Source organism: Hippichthys cyanospilos, chromosome 21 (assembly GCF_059441005.1).
Source record: "Hippichthys cyanospilos isolate Australia breed blue-spotted pipefish chromosome 21, RoL_Hcya_1.0, whole genome shotgun sequence".
Lineage (NCBI taxonomy): Eukaryota > Metazoa > Chordata > Actinopteri > Syngnathiformes > Syngnathidae > Hippichthys > Hippichthys cyanospilos.
Window position 1 is genome coordinate 12,393,062 of NC_142389.1, and position 25,984 is coordinate 12,419,045.

The following is a 25,984-nucleotide window of genomic DNA, read 5'->3' on the forward strand; positions in this document are numbered from 1 at the left end:
GTGTACGTTATCAAATACAGCGTGATTTTTAAATGCATTTTTGTAGTTCCAAAGAATTACTGCAGAGGACAGCAGTAGCTCACAGTTGACAAAATTGGAGCGAGTAAGACGTGCCACAGGCGAAATGTAAATCAAAGCAGTTGACCTTTTTTTCTTGTCGTCATAGTTTTCCGAATGACGTTTTTAAGTTGTACAAATGCATCGACTTTTGCATTTTTAATCGTTTCTTTTCATGTACTCGTTACTATAGCTGTGACACGCTGTGGATCGCGGATGAGCCACCAACCAGCGGCCCCTCCCGCCCCCTTTCTTCCGTGCGAGTGACTCTCCCCTCGGCTTCACTCTCGAAGAGGAACCCGGTGCACCCTGTTCATCGTTTCTTTTCTTTTCTTTTTTCTTTCTTTTTTCCTTACAACTATCCCTAAGATGGAGGCTTGCAGATGGCAAGATTAGCGTTTAGAATACAACCACACCACCCACGTGTCTTTAATGACGCCTTGGTTGGCAGCAGACGGGATTTTCTCAAATATTTTTACCCATTTTGGGGGGATCTAATCGGGAGATACTGAGGTCCGGGGGTTTCGATTGTGGCAGCCATGAGCTCCGGGGAAGGAGCGGAAGAGACGACAAAAGACACGGGGGACGTAGAGTTCAGAACAGGTAAGCCCAATAATGTTGACCTCCACCGGATATATGGATGGACATGCACCGGGGACCGTGGTGACTGTTTTAGGGGTGCCAAAGAGTGGGAGACTAAGGTCGGAGCATGGAGGTCACCTAGCACAACCATAAATGTCACTCCTGTCGCAAATAGGCACAAAACAAGCCACTGTTGTTATTTAATTGCATAAATGTTAACGTATCTGACTTTAATTAACTTACAGTACGTTAACACAGCCACACTGTGCAGCTAAGCATTAGCTTGGGTGCTAATATACCGAGCCCATCTTTTTCCAAGATGTGGCACCTTTTATCGACCAGCGATTAAAAGCAGACACTAACCGATCATTTTGACGTCACTTTAGCCACACTTGTAACCATTACACATGTAAAATAGATAATGGGCAATGTGAGTTTTAAACCAAGTAAAGTTGGAAGGCGTACAGTAACCGCGTGCAGTGCACCTTCCAACACCACAATCGGTGTGGAAACCGAACATCTGCCATTAATATTAAGTCGCCCGTTTAGCGTGTGCTTGACACTTGCTTTGAACTTAAACCCTGTGAACTTTGACGCTAAAAGCGACGTTAAGGCGAATGGGAAGTGCAGAACGAGTATGCACTTCTATGCTGAGCTTTTTAGCTTGGAGTTAGCCTACTCAAAGCCACCCAAAGCCTGTTTGGCTACCAAAGGCTAATGTAGCATCGCTAGCTCGCCAGTGAGTTGACAAAGCCGGCGTGTCGTTTGGCCGACTTCCTCTATGCGATGAAAAAAAGCAGATACGATATGATTCGTGTGAATCCAACAACCCCCTGGGTGGATTTCTGCTTTTTGCGTTACCATAACTGAACCACAGTGCGAGCTATGTAAACAATACTTGGCGTGGCTCATCCAGCATTCTGGGTGTGTTAGGCTAAGCTAAGTGTGGCACATTTTATGCACATTAAAGCTAATAAACAGGATTTTGAATCTGTATCACGGTCTGTCACTTGTGAGGGAGAAGCACAGGAAATCCGGAGCCACAGATTAGCTGTGGCAGAGCATCACTCTTGCTTTGTATTGTGCAGAATGGGAAGATTTTGCAACTGTAACAACAGTAGAGTGACAGGCCTGGAGTGATGGAAAAGACAACAACAATGGGCCATAAACTGTAAATTCCAGGGGGTTTAATGTGCCTTGGTGAGGGTCTATGAAAGGATTTCGTAACATTTTTCATTGCCAACACAGGCATGAGTGGTTTATTTTGGTAGCTTCTCAGGTTATTCCACTGCTCCACCTATGCTCAACATACATTTTAAGTGTTCACACATTATAGAATTATATGGTGGATCTGGATAAGCTTGTGGGCTTGGCTACGCTTGTACATCCATGCCAAGTCACCCCCCCCCCCCCCCCCCCCCCCAGCTCAGTTCACTCTTTGCAGGCACTGAACCGCTTCCAGCGCCTGATGTCATGTCTGCTTGTGTCATCATGCTTGAGCTTCGCAGCTTAAATGCATTTCAAATCAATTGCTATGTAGTCAAAAGTCTCTTAGTAGATGAGTTGTTTTGAGTTATGTTCTCATGTATCTGTGAGTGAATATTGTAGCCTCCAAAATAGTGTAAATTTTCTTCCATTAATTAAACACACAAAAAAAAAACAATCCCAGGACACTGAAATATAATTTCAAACTCGTCCTTACATTACACTTTGAATATGGACAAACTTAGTGTTATGTTTATATGTATGTTGTTGCCGCTTTGCAACACCACTTTCATATTACTCATGAGTCATTTTTAAAAAAAATACTAGGGAGTCTGTGTCAAATTATGCCTTATCTTTGGTCATTAACAGCAGATCAGATGCTACCAAAAAAAGAAAAGAGGCAACGTCAGCGGCTTATGGTTATCAAGGTTTACAAACAGAAAATTAAATTACTGCCATACTTTCCAAGTTGGTGTAGGGATGTTCGACACCACTCCTTTTTTAGACCGATACCGTTCGATTACTCTTATTGATACAGATAGAAGTACTTTTCATACACAAAATGCCCCCCCCCCCCCAACGATGTATTTATAGCCAAGAATTGTTAAATGTAATTGTAACATTACTATAGCACTGCAAAGGCTAGTTATGTTTTAGAATATGGTGCACAAATTCATACAAATTCACATTGCTGTGGAATTTGTTCAAAACCTGCCTATCATTTATGTACTGGGTGATGTAGAGGGGCAACAATTAATTCTAAGATTTAATTCTCTATGAAAACAGACAATACAGTACTTGTGCTGTTTGACTCAAAATAAAATTCTTTTCAAATATGTTTTTACTTTTGAAATCAATCATCAATACATAGTTTAGGCAATCTTCTGGCATGTTATCTGAAAAAAAAACAGCAAATGCATCATGAAAAAAAATCTGTATTTTCTGCAGTCAATTAAAAAAAGTCCTGTTTTTGAATGAAGAGAGAAAATGTAAAACATTTTTAAAAATCGAATTCCTCCATTAATCGATAACTAATGGCTAATCAAATGAATGATGTTGATAATAATTGATGAATTGAGATCTCCAATTGTCTAGGTCAAAATCCTTGCAATAGTAAATATTATTAGATTGATTTAATTCTCTATGAAAACTGATTGATTATCATTGTGTGCTTGAAATCAATATCACAAATATCTGCTAATACTTTGGAAATCAATTATCAATAGTTAAGGCAGTTTTGTGTCACGTTATCAGAAAAAAAAGTTAACTGCGTCATAAGTTTGTGTTTTTTTGCTTTCTCAGCTTTTTAAAATTGTCCTGTTTTGGAACTACAAAAAAAAAGATTAACAAAATAATGAATAGATTGATCTATTGATATAATTGTTAGTTGCAGCTCAGAGTGAAGTTTTACCAAATAGGAGTTGAGCACACGAATACAGTACAGCTAAATCATAGCTTAGTTTGCAGTGATCATTTTTCCACACGGAATATGATTACTGCTGACTCATGCAGCATTCTGTAGAAATAAAATGGGCATAGTGGTGTGCTGGCAGGTAATGTGCAGAGCAAAGCTAACATCCACAAGAGCATGCTAGCTCAATTAAAAATGGCTTTCCACCACTTGTTAAAATGTGTTGTTGGTTTAAATAAAGGTGTGTTCAAATGTTCAAAAACCCCGTCCAAGTCTACTCCACATGTTTTGAGTGATCTAAGCTAGTAGCAGAATCAATCTTAACTGTAGATCTTGTACATTTTCATTTGGACATTTACTGTAGCACAAGAGCTAACGCTGGAGTGTCTCGTACAGGCTCTTGTTTTGCACTCGGAGCTTCTTCTATCTCGGAAATCTTGTTCAGACTTGCACAATTTTGCATGGCTCGCCACAGGCTCACGCACCCTCCTTACACATCTTCATCCTTGTCATCCTTTTCCCTTTGCATCACTAATTTCAATCCACTGTTGTCTGTTTTTGCGCGTTTCCTTCCCTTGTCATTCTTATCGGGGCAATTCACGCGTATGCACACTGACAATTAGACAAAAAAAAAACAAAAAAACTCCAGACTGGAATTTATGTCTTGGCTTTGCTACACAGCAATGAGGAGGTTTGTTGTGGCATTTTGTCAATCATCAATCTGTTCCATGCCACAAACGTCGTTCTTTGCTGATGACTTTGATATTGACTCTGACATACAAGTTGGTAATGCTGGGTTTTATTGTATAATTGTCTCAAAGAATTGTATCCATATCAGCTAGACTTCATGAATGAACGTTTTGGGGCAACATGGCGGCTGTTCACCAGTATGAATGAGCGCCAGCCGGTGTGTGTTTTTGTGTGTTTAGCAAGCCGACAGCCCAGGGATGGAAATTGGATCCTAAGCTTACATTTATGACCCAGGCCAATTCACCCAGGAAGAGGTTTGCTCCACGAGACGCGCACACACTCTCTACACTAATGGATATTGATCCGGGGATGGAGACAGACTGAAGTTTCCCTTCAGGCTCAAAGCAACCACGTCAGAAAAAAAGAAAAACAAAAACATGGAATTGCACGCTTAGTTTAGCTTCCTCGTGTACATTTTGCTTAACTAGGTCTGCAGCCGTTTACTGCCTGTTCTTATCACAAGGTGATATGACACAATGACTGTTCATCCGGGTCAGGTTTACTTCGGCTTTCCTATGACGTCTTTCAACGTCTGCGGTTGTTTGCGCAGTTTTGGTAATGCTCACCTTGGAGAGGAGAGTTTGATGTTCAACTTGCTTTATCTGGCCATCCTAGTCCAGTATGTTAATCATGTAGTTGGTTAGCTCAGTGGCTCTCAACCACTTTTTTTTCCCAATGATATACAGTACCTCCTGCAGAGTCATCTTTTCAGCCAAGTACCCCATAGCCCACAACCCATATCTCTAAGCATATTTTATTCAGCATCTCCAGAAGCCAGTCTGTCTCATCTACGGGAAAATTGTCACTAATGACAATGTACGTCTGTATAAAACACAACGCAGTAATAGCACACATTTTGCAAAAGGGTCACTATAACACAATTTGGCAATAGGTTGCTCCAAGTTCTAATGTATTTGCTCTTAATTTGCAACTATGTACTTTTTCTTTCATGGCATAAAAACATTAAATTAGACTTGATAGCAGAAAAAGAGGCCATGACTATTGAATCACTTTTGAATAATAACCCCCCCTGTTTTAATCTTCTAAGATTAAACACGGGTTAAAGTGAGTCCATATAACTACACATTGTCTTCTATACATATGAATTTTTAGATGCCTACAACATTTGCCTATGTTAACTGATTAGCAATTGTGACTAGCATTAGCGCACTAGTGATACTTCACACATACTTCGTGCCCATAAAGTCTCTTCCAGATGATGCTTCAACAATATTCCATGTTGCCTGTTAGCTATAATGAAGTGAGTAACATCATGTTCTTCTTCTGTGTCTTCTTCGTGATGAGCACACTGGGCATGTTTCATCCTTGACTGCCCCCTCAATAGTTAAAGTTTGAAAATTATAATAATTTCTTCCTTGATGCCAAACATTGGTGGTTTGCTAAGGTCTACAAGAAAGTGCATAAAATGATGGTGCAAACATGGGTCCGACAGAGTTTTGAACCGGATAATTTTATTCGGCCTATTTATAAAGTCGACCGACCCGACATAGTCGACTTTTTGTTTCCCAGCCCTAATAAAACGTCTTTTCTAAAATATCTCTACCCTCTCAAGTGCCTTGACGTACCCTTATTTGACAACCGCTGGGTTCGCTAGACAACTTGGTTCTCTCTCAATATTAGCTCTCTGGCTCATGAAGATGTTTTTGGACCATTCGAAACCCCCAACTTTGTAGGAACGGTTTGGGGAAGGCCCTTTTCTGTTCCAGCAGTTCCAGTATGAATCTGCCAACATCTTGTAGCAGTATCACCAGCATACCAAAAGCTTCTATCTGTAGAGTGGATGTCATAAGGTAAACTAAGAGAGGCTTTTCTAATAGGTGCCCTGAATTAGTTTCCTGTGTGAAGATTTTAGTGGTGGGAGCCAATATAGCAGGAAATTGTATCAAGTCTGATCAGCACTCTCTGACCAATGACTTTTGGTTCATTGCAGATCTGTAAATGGGAACATTGTTGTCGTAGACACATAAAGATGTAAGCGCTGACTCAAAGATTTTGGACACTGTCATGGTAACGAACGAGCAAAGACGAGGGAAAATGTTGTGACCTCACAGATTGGGTTCCATAGCACAAAAAAGAAAAAAAAAACTGTTGGAAAAAGTCGTTCCAAATGCCTGGCTGCTCTGCACACTGTAATTATTCAATGAGAACACGATGAGCAAAGCCACGCAGCCAAGTGAATGGCAGCGCTGCAGTCGCTTATGAGCCTCAAGCACGGATGATGTCAGTGTGAACCTTTTGGTGCTCTTCAACAATACAAGCCCAAACTAGAGCAAAGCGCTGCAGATTGAATTACAAAGCTCGGTGTAAACGATGTGGTCTTCACCGGATGTGTTGTACATCCCAATGTGAAGAATGGCACTCATGTCAGGTGGTGTAAGCTTATGTAGTGACTTGTCCAATGATTCAGAATGATTGATTTAGTACGGTTGGCATTGTCTTTAACATTCTTAAGCGGAGCAGTGGAGTACGACCTCTGGCCTGTTGAGTTCATTGGATTACACACTGACCTGATCCTGACTGTCTGTACTGTGTGTTTTTGTGTGGCCAGCAGGAAGTACGGTGCTGTTTGCAGAAGTTTTGGTAATGACACAAACAAAACGAGCCACTGAGTCACTGCCTCTCAAAAACATTTCAGAGTAAAAAAAAAGAATATTCTTAGGCAGTGCACAAATTAAAAAAAATATTGCTTTGGCGTCATTTTGGTGATACCGAACTATGTTGAGGTAAGAGGAGGAGCTTCATCCTGTCAGGCCATAGCTTTGTCTAGTACACAGGTGTCGAAGTCCAGTCCTCTAGGGCTGGTATCCTGCATGTTTTCAAACCCTGTCTCTCAAACACACCTGATTCAAATGATTAGGACAATTTTCAAGCTCCTGCAGAGCTTTCAGTCCTTTGAATCTGGTGTTTGGGGGAGAGAAAACCGTGGTTCTCAACTTTGTTTCAACTCTGTTAAATATGTTAATTAGCCAAGTACCCTCAAAACATTTTTGAACCAAAAATAGGTTCTTTAACAGTTCTATGCCATTACATTTTTAATTTCTGGCGTGTATGTTGGGACATTTTGTCACTAATGACAATGTGCATGCAAATGAAACAACAAAATAATAGTGTATGACATTTCTCAAAGGAGTGATGAACACAATTTACCCCTAAGTTGCTTCATGTTCCATCCAATTTGCTCTTAATTTGAAAAAACCTTGTACGCCATTTGACAAATGCATTAGTGTTTGGTCTTCATCTTGTAGCATCTATAGCCTAAAGACTGAGCTTTAAATCATGTAAATTCAATTAATTAGTCATTTTAAAAATTGAAGATTGAAGAATTTGCCATATCGTGACATCCATGTTTTGCGAAAGTGGCATGTTTACAATAGTTAACTAATTAATTAGGTGTGTTGTATTTAATACTTAAATTAAAATGTATTAAAATCACAATCATCTAAAATGACTTGAAAAGATTTAGATTTTTTTTTTTTTTTTTTTAGGGTTAGGGTTTTTTTTAGACTGTATCGCCCAGTCTACAATAGCCAGTTATAAAATTTTAAGTAGGGGATGTTCAGTTACGTAAGTAATTTCACTTTTTTTATGAACATTTGTTTACATTTTCTTGGTTAATTATGGTGAAAATGAATCACCAATTTAGCAGATTTCTAGAATCTATCTGAAAGTAATGAACTCCATTTTCAATGCCCGCACCACCCGAAATAATTTCCCTGTAGCAGAGGTTAATTTGTTGCGACTGAATCAAACAGCTGGTTGCCTCTCAACTGATTCACTGCCAGCCTAGTAAAAATAGATATCTTGACATCTATAGCCATCAGTGGCATTCAATGATTTATGCTTCAAGACATATTTCCACACAACTGACCAAATTTCAGTGTTTACCAGCAATGAATTGATTAGAGTGCCTGTCCGTGCTCTGTAGTGTATACTAAGTGGTGTTTCCACTAATCTGTAAGGCCCACTTCACTTTGATAAATTACGCATATGAGTGGTATACAATATTGAGTTATCTGGTGCCGCCTGTTACATTTTTACGCATCTAATTAGCTGGGTGTGTTTAGGTCTTTACTGTTGCACCTCTGATGTGCCAATTTGTTGTGAAGGCCAGTGTGAAAGCAGCTTTTATTGAGTTAATTGGCAAATTACAAGCTGTTTCACTGGTATGGAATGATACCACACTTTATGTAGCTGACATAACTGTCAACATCCCACCAACACAGCCTGCAGTCAAACCACACGCTTGAGGAGACTTGGTCAAATTTATTCCAACTGAAATACAGCACTTGGGGAATACTTGACTGAATATTAACCTGACATGAATCGTTTAATCTTTGCATCAGCCCTGGTCATATTTTATTTTTGCGCCACATCGCCTAGCCATACCTAAAACTAACAGTCAGTCAGGTAGAACAATCAGAAATAACAGATACAACAATGTACGGAAATTAAATCATTATATTGTAAGTACAGTAGATTTCTTAACAGCATCAGTAAATACTGCAAATAATGAACCGATCTTGTAGAAAAAAATCCTTATCAATTTATAACATTAACACACAAACTATTACAAATAAAAAATGTGATGTTGCCTCTTAACCACATTTAATTAGTAGAATGACATCACTGTTCGCTCCGCAAATTATGACTTTACACAGATATTGTATAAAATGGCAAAAAATTTCCAATTACGATTAATCCAATCAGATCAGCATAAAGTATGTAAATATATATATATATATATATATATATATATATATATATATATATATATATATATATATATATATATATATATATATATATATATATATACCTGATGGCAAAACATGGTTGTACACACTTTATTCGGAATACTTGTTGCTTCATGTTCCAATTCATTTGCCCTTAATTTGAAAAGAAACGTCTACAGTTTGTCTTTTCGCTGTAACCTTAACATGAGGTCCATAATAAACTCCATTCCATGAAAAGGTATTTTTAGTTTTTTTCATTAAAGAAGGCCGTTGGTTGACTTTTGGACTTTAATGAACCTTTTATATACCAAGGAAGCTGCAGTGTTAAAGTGTTTGACAGATGTGTAAATGAAAGTGATTGTCTTGTTTGGTTTTTCTCGTGCAATAAACTAAACATCAGTACACTTGGCACACGCTCATGTACAAACCTCTTGCCTTCCTGTGGGTTTATTAAAAAGAGCTTGGCCCACTTTCCCCTGCTCCACTCATCTGCCGTGCTCTCGTTCGCTAATTTCTCTGGCGTGATAGCTAATTGGTGCAAGCTCAGGGTAGATTTCCTGCCAAAGCAGCTGCTCTATTACAAGAATTTCGAAGTAGAGAATCAAGCAGCCAGTGAGAAAATGGAGACTAGCTTAATGGGACAGGATTTAGATTGTTGAGAAAATTTGGGCACAGGTTGCAAGATGCTATTTTATGACTCTAGATTGCTTGCTTGCTTATTCAACTCTGTTACACGTTTAACCAAGAAGGTTTTAGAAAAAAAAGGTAGTGAGGGAGTTACCCAAACTAGGACAGGTCCTGAAAGACCATTGTGCTCCTTTTTCCTGTCCTCTTGTCTCTGGAGCTTTCAAAAGTGCGATGTCATTGTTGCTCTTTTCTCTCATTTACTTTTTTTCCATCTCTGCCACTGACTACTAGTTACCCGTGACCTCTGTTTATCCAAGATCCTGAAGCAAAAAGGATATAGATAATTTTGTGGTCATTTTGTAATTCACTAGCAAACTAATCGTTATGAATAAGTCAAGTACACATAGTTGCTTGATCCTGTGCCTTCCTGTTGTTCTTCTTTGTTCTTATTTGTAAGTATCTTATTAGTATGGAGATGACAATGTAGGGTAAACATATTTGACTGGCTAACGTGGTGGAACGCATTCATCTCAATCACTCCTGCCTGCCATTTCAGAACATTTTGACATCAAACGTGAACTCACAAACTGTGGTCATCTCGTAACTAAAATGGGGCCTTGATGCGATCTACTGGTGATTGCGCATTAGTAAAATTGTTTCCAAGGTGCTTGTTAACATCCTATGATGTTATGGGAACAAATGCTACGTTTTTAGCATTTAGCCTTCAAGTACGTTTGAGTGAGCTTGCAAGTATGTTAAAGAGTATTTGTAAATTCAAAAAACATCTTTGAAAATATGTTTGAATGTACAGTGAACCCCCGGTTTACAACGTCCCTGCCTTACGTTTTTTTCACCTTACGACGTGGGGCACGACATTTTTTTGTCCCCTCTTTATGCCATTTCTTTCAGCGTACGGCATATCCAAGATGGCGGTCAGTGTGCGTGCGTGACCGCCATCTTAGATGTGTCCATGCTCATATGTCGATACATGCGTCACCACTTACGTCACTACAATGCTGGTCTGCTATTGGTCGGCGTCACGGTCTCATGCTCAAGTTTGGATCTCGTCCTAAGCGCTTAAAATAACGTATTGGTTATGCATTTTACTGCCTAATTAAAACTTGAATGGGTTAGCCATGGGTCCCAAGATTGCTCACAATGTTAGAGAGAAGTAAGATGATTTTTACTATACTATTTTGATACCTATTTTTAATATGTATATTCAATTTTGATGTTTTTACCTGGGGTTTTACACCCATTAGCTATTTAACATAGGTTTGGATTGCCCGCAATACGGCTAATTCGCATTGCGATCCCAACCGCCGATTAATCTTGTAAACTGGGGGCACTGTTCTCCTAAAAACATTTGAATATATTTGTAAACACAACCAAACAAGTCTAGAAAATGGATGGATGGATAAAAATAATGGATAATTAAAAAATATGGATAAATAATGGATTAAAAATAAATAAATAAATAAATAACAAGTTTTAATTGCTGATGCGAGTTTATTGAGGTTTAAATGCTCCAGAAAATAGCCTGTGTAGCCCAGTAATGCGTATGTGTGCGATTGAGGGGTATTTATTCGAACGTCACGGACCGTCATTGATATATTTATAGCGTGTGTATATATATATATATATATATATATATATATATATATATATATATATATATATATATATATATATTCAAGATTGAATTAAGCAGGAAAATGCACTATAAATACGGTTTTGCGATAGAACAAAGCTTTACCGTTCCGCCATTTTGAAACGAGTGAGGCCAACCAATAGCAGACCAGCAAATCTGTCATGTGACGGCAACAGAAAATAAGTGCAATTCCCTAAAAACGCCTGCAGACGGAGACAAAACAACACAAATACAGCCAGCTCCTTGGGTCATGACAGTTGTTTATGTCGCAAAGCCGTGAAAATAACATAAAGGGGGATTTTTTTTTGTTACAAAGGGTTACAACATTGGCCTTAGATTTCATCTGTAATACCTCGGCTAGATATCAAGCAAAGTGGAAGTTATGCATGAGAGTTGCAAGAGAAAGTTCTCTGTGTCTTTCAGTACCTGGTCTTGTGTTTATTTTCTTCTAAGTAGGCAGAGTGTTGTATTTGCTTGGAATGAAGAACAACTAGCTACGTCGTCGATGAATGATTTATCTGTTTTTGTGACAGCAACATAAACATCCTATCAACTCCTGCTATACTCTCATAACAGTTGTCTGGGTTTTTTGTAGCTTTTAGGTCCCCTTACAGGGGAGGTATTTTTCCAAGGACCACACCACTCTGCCAGACTATGTTGAACAATGGAAGAAAGACAGTGTAATGTGTTAGAATCCTACCCAAATAAGTGAATAAAAAAAATACTTTTGTTTTAGCGAGGTACTGAGTTAGTGATGAGTAAATGAAGCCTCATGATGTTATTTTGATACTTATTTTGCTGCTCTCATCCACTCTGTTAAAGATGCAAAAAGATGAAATTTCATACATTTTCATTGCACTAGCCTTTATATTTAAATCAAGGGCACCATCAAGAGAAGTTAAAAAAAGTGGTTCTTGGGCCTTCATTTTTAATCACAATTTACTGGAAAAATTTAGCCTCATGATGAACTTTTGATAGTTATTTCGCTCCTTTAGATTGCGCTATTTGTTTAAAGATGCAGTGGAAATTTCATACATTTCTATTGCACTGGCCTTTATATTTAAATCTAGGGCACCATCAAGTGGAGTAAAAAAAAATCATAAGTGGTTCACGCGGTTTCATTTTCCCTTCACTAGCTTGAGATAATACAGGTTTCTCTCTAACCTTTCTGCATCCCAAGTGTTGCTTTTTGACTTTTCGATAATAATATATTTACATCTACCGCAGTAGTTACTAATATAATTTTTTACTGACATTTTAATCAGTGTGACCAAGACAATAGGTATTCTCAAATGAAAGGGGGCCGCTCTTGCCTACCCTGTGAGTCAAGCGATGAGTGTGTATGCCGAGAAGGGGAAGGCAGGGGCCCATAGCAAGGGTGGTCTTGCGTTCATGTGGGCTGTGAAACAGAAAGGAGCGAGCATTTGGGACAAGAGGTAGCTGAGGTCTATGTGAGTTCACAGTATGTGAGAACACATTTCATAGACATGAGACGTCCGGTGTTTTATGAGATCGAGCCTGTTGGACTTTTATTTCTGCTTTGTCATTTCCTCAGCGGTTGTTGTAGAAATGTGTGTATGCATGTGATCCCTTAAGATTTTTTTTTATTTCCCAAGCAGTTTGGTGTGGTGTTAATGCATGTAACGTGTGTGTGCGCGTGTAGTTTGCATTTAACCGTTCTAACTGCAGGACTTCTCTACAAAAGATTCTCTGACTTGACTGTGTGAACTCTTTATCTCCGGTCATGTCCTTTATTTATTTCTGTTGTTGATATAGTGACACAATGTGGGCAGCCGCATATGTAGTTCATCATTGCGTTGTTTCACGCTGTGGCTTAAGTGTGCGTCTTGGGTATTGAAAATATTTGAAGTATGTTTAGGGTTTTTTTTTTTTGGGGGGGGGGGGGCTCCTGCGTGTCGTCCCATTCATTCTTTGAAGTTATTGCCGGCTTCCATGAAAACTTTTCACCAGCTTGATGAATGACTACACTTTTCCATACAGTGGTTGCGTGCAAAGCTAATATGTGAAGCCCATGTCTGTGCTAAAGGTAAACTATACCACAAGCTGTATGGATGCAATTTGTACAGTTCTGTCTACCATTATTGGCACTCATGATCTTTGGCATAAAAATCTTTGGACAAACTATAGTCCATCTGGGAACATGTTTTCTGAACAGACAAAACCAATATATAGAGTTTTGGCTGCCCACACTAGTAATTTGTTTATATGAATGAAATGAAGCCTACAACGTACCTACAGTGAGGCATTCTGGAGATTCATTATGCTTTGGTGAAGGCTGTCAACAGAATCATGAAAGTAAGGGAATTAAAAAAAAGTCAGTTGGATTTTAGTGTGAAATGTGCTACCCGCTGTAAGACATCTAAACTGGGGTGCAGGATAATGGCTTGATTCAGATCATTTAACGTGTTCAATCCCAGACACATTTTGGAATTTTTCAAGAGTTCAGACATTTAATTCCATGCGTGTATTTATATATTTTTAAATTTTGCCTAGTGTTTGACTAAAATAGTGTCTAAAATGTCTGGTACTAACAGAATTACAGTAAGTACTGAATTAACGCTGAACACATTTTCACCTTACCAAACCTGGCCCTCTTTGAAAAAGGTTTGGACACCCCTGCCCTATCGCACTGAGGGTCGAATGCTAGCGATTGTTGGCAAAGGTAGCAGTTCTTTTGATCTTGTCAGGTTTAATCCAAGGTCCTAAACATTCGCCAAAAATTGGCATTTTGAAAATGTCCTTGTGACAAGAGCAGGACTGACGACTGTTGAATATTTGGCAAACGTTTGTGAACATTTGAAACCTTGAACACACACTGCCAAGGTCAAAAGGGCCGCTACCTTTCCATTCATCATTAGTAATAAGTAGTACTACAGCTGTTTCAGATCACAAAAAAAAATTGGAGAAGCCCGGCAACAACTTCTTGAAACTGCAACAATCCCGATTTAGTAAACAGTTTACTAAATGAGGAGCAACACCAATTTTGTCATATATAGTGTTTATAGTTGCAAACAGCTGGATATCTTAATGTGTTAAAAGGATCCTTGCCACAAGCTGATTGCTTGGTTCAGAAGCATTGTAACAGGATTGCATAAGAAGCTAAAAGGAGCTCACTAATACAAGATATCTGACTTGCCGAGGTATAACACAAGTTGGTATATTGCAAATTACACCTTAGCAAAGCATATTCTTAATGAGCTTGAGATTTTACAATGTATGACAAACTCCACGGATTGATATTTTGGTGACCGTCATGTACAAAATTCGATAAGTAAAGTTCCAAGGTCTTTAAATGTTTTTAAAAGTGAAACCTTTGGACTGAACAGGTCATCATCGGACAACTATCTCATGTTTACGCCTGTATTGTTCTCTCCAAGGTCAAACAGGAAGCAGGATGAGGCTGAGTCACTTGGACTGGAGCGTGTGCCCCACTGAGTCAAGCAGTTGACCCCCTTGACCAGTCACCGTGTTTACATTTAGATGCCGCGTGACACTGAGACTGAGCACTTCTTCACTTCGGTCACAGCCGCAGCGGCAAAGTCTCTTGCTCACACTATATATAGACTGCATCAATGTGGTGATTGTTGTTTGGGCACAGAATCTATTAGCGCTCATGTCTTGAGTGGTTGTTTCAAAAAATATATCACGGTGACATGAATGTATCCACTTCATGAAAGAAAAGCAGAATAAATAACGCTTTGAAAAAAAATATACTTTGACTTATTTTTTGACTGACCGGTTCAAGGTATACTTTGACCTTTGACCACCTTGGACAACAAAGATCTGTTTTTATTGGGCTGGCAATAAATATGTTAAACCATCCACATTAACTGCCACCAGGCGCTACAAACAATAATTCATTCATTTTAATTGGGATGCAAGGAATTAGGTTGGTTTGATTTGACAATAGGGACCTCAAAGAATTTGAAGCCAAGCAGCAATTCAGATCTAAATAATTTTATGCCCTAAAGAAGATTCTCACTGGAAGAATCAATGCTCAACAGTTCTAGCTACATGTGAAGCTAAATCCTAAATAATAAAATGGTAAAGCTAAATGTGGTGCTATTTAGAACTAGAAATAAGTTGTGAATGCAGTTCATGACAGTTTTGGCATATAAGATATTGAGGATGCAAATGGTCTGTAGCATATAATTACATTGTCACAGTTACAAGATGTCATGTTCAGTTATTGCTGTACTTGTGGGTTTTCCTTGGATTGTTTTATATACAAGGTCTCAATGTGTTTTCTCAGCAAACATATACCGTTGTTCTGGATTTAATATTGCGTTAGCTAACCCGAGTACAAATGTGAATGACGCGACTGCTGAAGTAACAGAACTCCTTTGTCAAGAGATTGATTGATAGAAGGGTGTGTCACCTGCTTATTTTGATCTTTCTTCTCTTTCACCAGATGGATCTCTCCCTAAGGAGTCGAAAGGAGATGTGTCCAGTCAGACAGCAGGTAAAAACCAACACAGCACAAACACAAATGTTTGTCTGATTTGTTATCACTCCTCACAAACTGTCTCTGTACGTATTAAGAGTATCTATTTTTTTAGTTTGCCAAATGAGGTCAGACTGCTGTCATCAGTAATTTCTCAGCACCACACTCACCTTGACTTTCTATCCCTCAATTGTTGCCTCTCTCTCCGGATTGGGTGCCTGTCGCCGTAGCGACAGTGGTCTCTCTCTCTCTCTCCCGCTCACTCTTTCTTTCTTTGTTTCTCTCTCTCTCTCTCTCTCTCTCTCTCTCTCTCTCTCTCTCCCCCTGTGAGATAGATGTGCATGGCCTTCACTTCTTTCCTTTTAGCAATCTGCTTTCCTTTTTGCATTGGGGATTTGATATCAGTCACTGTTAATATCTTCTAAATCAGGCACATTTGTGTGTCCTAGTCCTTAAAAGAGTAACATGTTACAATGGTTGATTGATGGTACATTTGATTAAACCTTTTTTGTAAAAATTAATAAATAGATAAATAGCAGAACCACAAGCCTCCATATAAAGGAGGCCAGTGAATTGGCAGGTTGCACAAGGGCCTGGGGGCAGTGATGGGAATGGCTCCCATTGACAAAAATGATGAAAGCAACTGACAAATGACATCCCAGTTCTCTTCGCTCACTATTTTTTCTTAAGATGCTGGTGCTTTCCAGTTTTCACTAGAGATTTGTCAGGGATTAACTCCCACCATCTGTTGGCCCGGCAATACAACTGGTCCGACTGGGCAAGGGATGCGTGCAGAACAGTTATGTAATAACTGTTATACCTTCAAAGCCATATATATGGGCTGAAAAGTGCTTTGCTAGTGTCTTTGTATTTATTTTGAATGCAAAAGGGAATTCCCCCAAAATAGAAAAAAATACATCGCAAACAGAAGGTCTCGTGGAGTGATTTCCATTTTCTTCTTAAATGTAGTCCTAGTTTTACCTCCAGAGGGCGTATTTGTGTAGAGTACAGTAATCAGGGCATCAGATCTCGAGCCACAAACATCATTGAATCTCTATTAAAAAAAAAGCTACTGCACTTAAACATGACATCAGATTGTATTCATAATAAAATTAGATTGTTGAAAATGTTTTAGTATGCTTTTTTTTCTAGATTGTCCCAAATAGAGCCAGAGATCCTGACAAATGAGCGGTCAGCACAGATGAGCCATCTTAATTCTGCCTTTTCTGCCTGTTCATTTTTCTTGTCTTCATCATGTAATGGTCACTGGGGCAACCTTGGCCTGGTTCTCGCTTGGTAAACCCACCCTGCCATCAGAGGAATTGGACAAATGGAGAGAAAGGAACAAGGCTAAGGTGAATGAGGACTTCTAATATTATTCCTCAAAGGCCAGTTTGGTTTAAAGCTAACAGCATTTAGTCTTCCCCGACAAGAGGTATGAATAAATCGTGGGGCACACCTTTTAGCTGATTGATTAATCCCTATGCCCCCCTGTAACCTCAGCCATAAAACAACTTCAGGATGATCTAGATTCTAGGTCATTTTGTTCTAGATTCTAGAACAAAATAGAGCTGTGCCATATTTCTCTCACAGTCTATATTATTTATGTTTGCCCTCACACCTCACAGCACTTCTGGATTAACGGATTTGTAGAGATTCTCAAAGGCATGCTCCAAAATCTTGTAGAAACTCTTAACGAGACGAGCACCAGATCCTTTTATATCCCTAGGGGACAACTCTTGTGTCTTCTTTGTCCCATGTATTGTACTTCAGATATATTAAAACACAGATACGGTGCATAATGTATGGGGAGTGTTCCATTCATCATTAGTAATAAGTAGTACTACAGCTGTTTGAGATCACAAAAAAACAATTGGTGAAGCCCGGCAACAACTTCTTGAAACTGGAACAATCCCGATGGATGATGAAAGCATACAGTTGCTGGAATCTGGAGTTCTTCTAGCATGCTAATTCAAGCCATATAACTATAACTTCAAATGGATAATCAGGGAAAGATGCAAAGGCTTGTGTTTTTGAAACCATCTCCAAAGAAGGAAGGACAAGAACGAGAGCTGCCAATGATTTGGGATACAATCACACCATTACCATTCTGACAACAGGATTTGACTCATTTCTAGACACTATTGGTTTTCCCGTTTCTAAAATTGGAGTGGATCACAATCAACACTGGATCAAGCACTTCCCAATGAGGCAATCAGGATGTAGGTTAGGATTCCAGGTCACAGATGCCCTATTCCTGTCGACTCCACCCCACCTCAGAGAATCTCTACTATTCCCACACAACACTTGGGCAGGAATTTCTGGCATGCGGTCGATGCGGGAACTGGGCAGCTATGTGGGGACGCACATCTGAAAGCGTTCTGGTTTCTCTTGCCCTGCAACAGCTGGCCCGAAGGCCGTGCATCCCGATCAGCTGCCGGGGAGCTATTACGCGATTGCCCATTTGCGATCGCTCCTCAACATAGACAGCAAAGCTGTTTTTGTGGTATGGCTAGAACTCTGACCTGGACTAAGACCCGTCCCATATGTCCCAGTTGAGGCAGCCGTTGCCTTCTGTCTTTCTCGCTCAAGCAAAACACTCAGGAGGTATTTGTCACACAGTCGTTTTGTTGGTGTTGTTGACTAATCTGCTTTGTTGTATCAAGCCCGTCTAATGCCCACTTGACCTCCAGGACAAACCACCCCCACAAGGCTCCCACCACTCGATTGGTCCCGGCCTTTGATGTTTTCTGACACTCGAATGGTCACATTGACTGTTAAGCAGGATACAAAGGACAGTGGACATCTCTAGAATTTCACTCCCATCCTTTGCCCTTTCTCGATGTGGGGCGTAGTCGCATATCCATTTCGCCACTGCCCACTCTGTGTATCCAAACAGGAAATAAATCAGTTCAAGGATAGATCCTGCCACACATTGCCTGATACAGTTTGGGACTAACTTATTTTGAATGTAAAGGTAACCAATGCATTTGCCTTTAAATCTCAGCAACAAGGTAACAACAATCTCTTGACAAATGAAGTCTATGTATTATTTATTCAAAATGAGATAAGGAATATAAGCCTAGTTGACATTCATGCAATGCTACTTACTCCAATAATTAAAAAAAAAAAAGTATTCTCATTATTAACACAGGTGTGTCAACAGTGTTGCGTTCCTGTGGTGGTGGTGTAACACAAATTTGTACACAAGACAGAATGGATCACCTTAATATAGACATAACAGTAAATATTTGTACAGAGAACTCTTCTCAGCCATAAATATAAAGCAATCTAAGAGTACGGTGATGATATGTTTTGTGTTACCAATGTGAAATTGTATTATGTTGCCACAGCGCAAACCGATCCATTACTCTCCGATTGGATTTTATTCTTGAAACATCCCCTTGTACATAATCAAGATGATTGATCAAATACTGAACACCTGCAATCATGATTCTTTTATGTCCCAGCAGACTGCCGGATGTGGTACTTCACAGGCCAGTATAGTCCTTTAGTGCTTAAGGAAATCTACTTCTGCATCCCTTTCAAAATCCCTGAAATTAGAATGAATGTGAAGGCTGCTTGCCAAGTATAACTTAAACCAGTGGTCCCCCAACCACCGGTCCCCGGCCCGTTACCAGTCTGTGGATCAACTGGTACTGGGCTGCATGGGCCACGCCGGAAATAATTATGTTTTGGAAGCTTATTTAGTTCAACAGTTCATTCATTTGTGCTTTGTTTGGCTTGATCTTTGTTTTTTTGGCGCTGCCTCTGGCCTCTGGCCTCTCTTGATATTACATTTTGTAGTGAGAAGGATGGTGTGGTTTCAATTGAGAGCAGTCGGGAGGTGATGCACTCATTGTTTTGTCTCTGTGAAATCTGTCCCACGGCTGTCTGTAACTTGTACTTTGCCCAAAATTAATTTGTTGATTCAACACCTTGTGACTGTGGCTAGCAACCTAGCGAATGTTAGTTCTTACTTTCAGCATCTTATATACTTGAATGCATTTAGCTCATTAGCTCAATTGCCGTTTTGTATTGAAATTAATAGCATTTATAATTCAGTTATATGATTGACTTAATCATGTACATGTTTACATTGAGCCCCACCTCCACCCCACAGTAAAAATCTCAAGTGAGGCCACTCACTTAAACTATGCGGTTGGTTTGCGTGAATCCGCGTTTTTACAGTTTGGTACACAAGACATCGACATCCAAAATGTGCTTTTTGAATTTGGTTGCGTATAAGGTTTCAAAACTTGCATTCTTTGACGGAAATAGTGTGCATATGCATTCCATTTAAGTAATTTGTATGTTATAATGAGATGATTAAGATTAATAAGTTAAATGTGCTGCAACTTTGAGATACTGGGCCAGTGTGGTTGTTACAAAGCCATCTTGGGCGCTTGGGTATTGGCTTGAGTGTCTCAGCTAAAATCCCAGCAGAACACAAACGTTTTCTCAGCACTCACGCCGAGGTCTTCTCTGTCAGCCTCAAGTCACCATGCTAAGCAGCTTGTCAGGATGCATAAATGCAGTGCAGGCATGTTATAATTACATGCCGACCCTACACATTCGGGATTACATCCTGCGACCTGGCCTGACCAGAATACAACACAGATGAACAGCTTGGTCTATGCACTCCAAGAACGCAACACCCCAAGACGCCGTGCCTGCTTGGAAACGTTTGCCCTGACTTTTCCATGGGAATGTGTGGACTGGAGCAAAGCGCAAAGTTTTGGTTGTCTCCTGGATTGGAATATTTTGGCCAAGGAATGCCAGGATTAAGTGCAGCTGCCGCGGCTGTGCCCACAGCGGGTGGGGATCGGCCAGCCGATAGTGGCGCCGGACGGCATCTTCATGATTTTCACGTCGTCTTTTTCCGATTTTAAATTGATTTTGGATAAGGTTTTGTGGATGGCCTGCTGGACGATAGATCACACGTGGCACAAATCCGCTGCCATATGTGTGACAGGTACCAATTCCCCAATGCTGTTGTTGTTGTTGTTTTTTTTTTTTTAACTGTTACTCCACTACCTGTTTCTCGTTGTGTGCTTTTGTTTGCATGTGCGTGTGTGTTTGTGACCAGGCTGCTCTTTATTTAGCTGCTGTGCTACTTTTCCCAGTCCCATGGCACCCTCTAACTGGATAAGTGATGTTTGCGGCTGCCTAAACTTAGCATTTGTATTTTGCCCATGTCCTCCTTAATTAATTGTCTAGCTAAACTTAGAACATGTATTTGCAGGAACGGTTTAAGTACTGTGTAAGGGATTCTTCAACAGTTATTAGGTAGTTCGTTTTTGCCTCGGGTGAGGCAGAGGGCAGGGATAGTTGCTGTTGCTTCTATCTCTGTTTCTGTAACCATTTAGAGTTTCATGTGATTGGGTGGTTGGCCCAATTGCGCGAGGCCTAGCCACTATAGACCGAAGTCCTGAGAAACCTAAGGTGGGCTCCACCTGGAAGCTTAGAGCACCTGGTATTCCCAGGCGGTCTTGCAACCAAGTACTAACCAGGCCCAACCTGGCTTAGCTTCAGAGATTGGAGCATTCTTGGGGCAGTATGGCTGTGAGCGCCGGATTCCTCAAAAGACCACAATTAAAAGTTGTTTGGTTTGTCTTCAGATGTTCATATTTTGCAAAACTGCGGCGGAAATGAAACCATAATTCCCAAACTGCCCTGAACTCAGAAGATGGATTCTTTTTAATAGTACAAGAGAATCCTTGGTTTTAGTCCAATCCAAACATGATTGAATTCATAACAAACTCAATACGTTAACATAAATGTTCAGTTTTGTCTTGCTGCGAGCGCTGGAGTGTGTGTTTAACAAAAAATCTACCCCAATACCCCCACCTCCCTTGCCCGCATCGTCTTGTCAGCATCTGAACACTTCATTGACCTTTTGATAATCCCAGCGCTTGGTGGCAGCCTGCCAGTCAGACTGCACATCAAAGATTGTGCTTTTTATCTGGCGATGACTCACTCAGTGGCAAAAAGACGCTGACGTCGTTGCGATCCATTGCTGACATTCTACCTGATTATGAGTTCCCTCACACTTTTCCCCCCTTAATACGCACGCTTCTTAACTGCTGCTAATTTAGCATGACTCAGCAGCTGGCAAAGTATCCTGCTTTAGGGAATATAATGACTACATAATGTTAATAAACACTAAAAATATCTATTCTCTCATCCATAGCGGAACTAATGTATCTTATCGTTACTCCTGCTCTCCTGATAATGAGAGAATTGGTCTCTGGGCGTTCCTCCATCTTACTCATTGATCACCTGTTCAGAAGTGCAAGCTGTCTCTTTACTGTTAGCGCTGTGGGGAAATATACTTGATCGTAGCAATTTGTCTTTGTGGCACCCTGAGGGGATGGCAAAACTGTGCCCAGCCAGAATAAACACATACTCATTCTAGTTTTGTTAGGCGGTTGATACTTACAGGTACATTAGAATATACACCAGTGGTTGTCAACCCTTTTTTATTGATGCAAAATATTTTTTCAGCCAAGTACTGTACTGTACTCTCAAATCAGTGCAAATCAATCACGGATGAAAAAAAAAAAGACTTCAAAGGGAGTGCTGTCAGAAAAGTGCATTACCAATGACAATCCATAGCCATATATAATCTAACAAAATGAAGGTTTTCAACAGTTTGGAAAAGAGTCACTATTGCACAATTTAGCAAGACATTTCTTCATGTTCCAATTATTTGCTTTAATTTGAAAAGGAACATATACTGTTTCAGCCATGGAAGGATTAAATTAGATTTGCTGATACCTGCAGGTACCTTGTTAAACTCTCACATTCCGTGAAGTGTTTTCATGTACTCTCAGGGTGACACCCCATATGAGAGCCACTGGTACACACTAAAAAGTAGTCTTGGTGCTAACCTGATCAGCTTACACTTGATTGGCCAATATTTTAAATTCTTTGCAAGATTGTTGATCGGCTATAATTATATAATTGGCAGAGCGATCAATCATCATGCAAATTATATGTCATTTGAGTGTTTTGCAATGCAGCATTACACCTTTTATTTGCGCTAGTGTGAGTTATAGAAATGTTTGGTTGAGCTTTTTGTTGCAGTAGTATATATACTTGGTGCTGTAAAGTATTTTACTTTTATTGTCATTATTTTATTAGTATGCAGTCAGCTGCTGCCTCTGTTATTTATGTCTCATCTTTTTTTTTTTTTGCCCAGTTCAAGAGGTCTTGAATGATTTTTTTTATCTGGGACTTGACAAAGATTGTAAACCATGGCACATATGCTTTATTTTATATATATGATATCAGTGTTTTGGTTGAACGTCTATAAACACTTTTCTAGTTTATAAATAAAATAAAGAAGTCATAGACAGCATCCATCTTGTGATTGGATCAGTGATAGGTTATTTTTAAACTCATTTTTCAACTCACCGATGGATGATTGTGATTGGCCCCAAAAATCCTAATCGTCTAAAGTCTGCTAAAATAATACATACACTAATCATGAAATACTTGAAACCAAAGACGGTGGAACGTCTACATACATAAATGCCAGGTGATATAAAATATGATTAAGTAGCAAAGTAACATTGTATATGTATGCGTCTGTGTGTGTGTGTTTTGAAGAGGTGTTTGTCATCTTTGAACATCTCCTGCCAGCCAGCGGTTCACTCTTACAGCATATTAGCAGCACTGCGGAGGCTCTCTGTCAACAGTCATGAGATACAAGTCAATGATAACAGAGGGGCTGTTTGTTGTTTGATGTTATTGCCGTGTTGGGATTCACAGCCATTCCGTTATTTTTTTTATTTCAGAAAAAACAGCATGTGATACATAACATTTTTTTTATGCTGAGAAGACATTTCAATACTGAACATTGCATAATTTTATATGTAGGATTGTGATGACAGAATTGCTTTTTTGATGTTTTTGATCTAAGGTCAAGGTTGTTTCAACACAATGCTGGCCATCAAAAACAAATCTGAACAAGAATTTGTAAGGATTAAAAAAAGCAAATTTTACCAACTGGGAAACACCACTGGACCACAGGTTTAGAAGATAAAACAACGTTATGTCCTCTCTGTCTTCTCTTTTATCTTTTCAGGTTTCAGGAGGAATGAGGACATGAGAGCGATGGAGGTGCTTCCCATCCTAAAAGAAAAAGTTGCTTTTTTGTCAGGTAAAGATGCATGCGCTAAGCAGTGGCGTTTTGTCTTATTTGCAGGGACTGCCAAAGGAAGTAAGATACGCTTCTGACTTTCACATGCATGTGTTACAGTGGCATTTGTCTGCTTGCTGACCCAATGTTTCATGTAGTAGAAGTGCTGAAATATTTGTGAAAATCTGGTTTGACGCCAAACCATTGGCGGTTCCACTGTATAAGAAGCTCAAGAGTCAATAGTTGACCCCTTGCCTTGACCCTGCCTGCATGCATGAATGCAAACCTCCCCCCACCCGTTGTCTCGGTAGTGTCAGCTAGGCTTTGCAGTGTCATTGCAGCCCCCTCCCCATGTTTTACACATGAACACACACGCTTGTCTCGTGTTGGGGAAAAAAATGCAGGAGTGATTAGAGATGGAGTTACGTACTTAATGACAGCATCAGGAATACTTTGTTAACATACAGTATGTAGCTATCTGTCTGCATGTGTATGTGTGTAAATTCTGACCGTAGAAGATTGAAGAACCAAATACAAATGTTACATGTTTTTCTTCTCTGCACTCTCGGTTTGGGGAAGGTCAAACAGAATAGCAATGACAGTCACGATGACTCAGACAAACACACTGATTTCCAGAGAGAGAAAGAGGGGTGTTGCCATAGCAACGGTGTATCGTCATCACCGGCATCCCCGAGTTGTAATGATCTTCATATTGAAGAAAGGGGACCAAAGAGAGTGCAGGTTAAAATGGAGTAAAATGAGCCAAGGTATTTCATCTGTCTCCTAATAATCATCTTTTTGTTGGCGCTGGATGTTCTGCAAGCCTACGTGCCCACCGCCTCCACTGACTAATTTGTGGGCTGAGCACATTCATCTCATGCTTACAAGCGCAACACCTCTATATGCTTACTTTTCACAAGCAAAATGGTAATGGACTATATTCTTAGTCTTACATTGTTGTGATGCAACGTAATAAAAATTCCTCCCGGCAGCCTATCTTCTGCAAACAGTAAATTGTGGTTTCAGGCAGCGTATGGCGTCAGAGTGGAAGCAACAGGAAGTCAGTCAGCATACTGAGAAGTTACACCCGGTTGCCCACATGCTCACTGTGACCGCTTCTTCTCAATTATTACTCTCCACAGCAGTCACGTCGGATCTACTGTCTAAAATGTAAAAGAAAAACGCATCTGCTTGGACATAAATTATGGCATACTCTCACATTGTGGTCATTGTAAGCATGAGTTTGCACACTGCAATGATGCATTGCTTGAATTGTGTAAGAAGACGGTAACACTTTCCTATGAATTATAAAGGTGATGCAACATCTGTGTGGTCAATTAAAATGAAAAGACCTGATTGGTTCACGTTGTATCTGGTTTTTAATCCATGTGGCAGATGTGTGCAGATGTAATTAAAAGTGGATTAGAGTTTCCAAATGTGATTCGCGACTCACAGCCTCTTATTATGACCACCTCGCCAGCTGCTGTTCGACCAAAGTATTGGGACACATGGCTATGAGTAAATATGCTGTAGCAAACATGTTGACTCATTATTTTATAGCCCAGTTAAAAGATTTTTGCATATAGATGTCAATGGCAGAAAGAGTTTATTTATTGCCAGTTCAGTAGAAACTTGGGCTCTTGGTTTAGATTATTTTTACAATCAAATATTCTATCCATTAATCGAATAATCAGAGTTAAAGTTGCATTACAAAACCTTTTTTTTCCTCATTTGGTTTACTTGCCGATTATTGTTGTTTAGTTTGTATGTAAAAAAAAAAAAAAAAAAATATTTGATTCTTAGGCGGCAGGGATCGTCGCGGCGGTCCAGTGTTAACCTTCCCATCACGCAGCAACCATGACAGAATACGAGCGGACGACCTGAGGAGACTGATCGCCTACCTGGCCTGCATTCCCAGGTCAGAGTCTTAAATGCACATGGATGTTCAAATTATGTGGTTGAGACTACACGTGAAAGTGGTGAGTGGAGCATGTGACTGGTGAGAGAGGACAAGTGAGAGTGATGGCGAGTGGAATTATTCAAGAGCCGTTAGTTT

General features: G+C 39.8%; 1 protein-coding gene across 3 annotated transcripts in view; it reads left to right on the plus strand.

Moving 5' to 3' along the window:
* Window positions 1-202: 202 nt before the first annotated feature.
* LOC148406636 (triple functional domain protein) overlaps window positions 203-25,984 on the plus strand; it is a 70,713-nt gene continuing 44,931 nt past the window's right edge. For 2 of the 3 annotated variants that reach the window (XM_088404259.1, XM_088404261.1), the window contains exons 1-4: window positions 203-660; window positions 15,750-15,800; window positions 23,875-23,949; window positions 25,732-25,846. In XM_088404259.1, the coding sequence (XP_088260385.1) occupies window positions 597-660; window positions 15,750-15,800; window positions 23,875-23,949; window positions 25,732-25,846 (305 nt within the window). In that variant the 5' untranslated portion in view covers window positions 203-596. The remainder of the gene's footprint in view (window positions 661-15,749; window positions 15,801-23,874; window positions 23,950-25,731; window positions 25,847-25,984) is intronic. The other variant, XM_088404260.1, reaches the window with a different exon arrangement.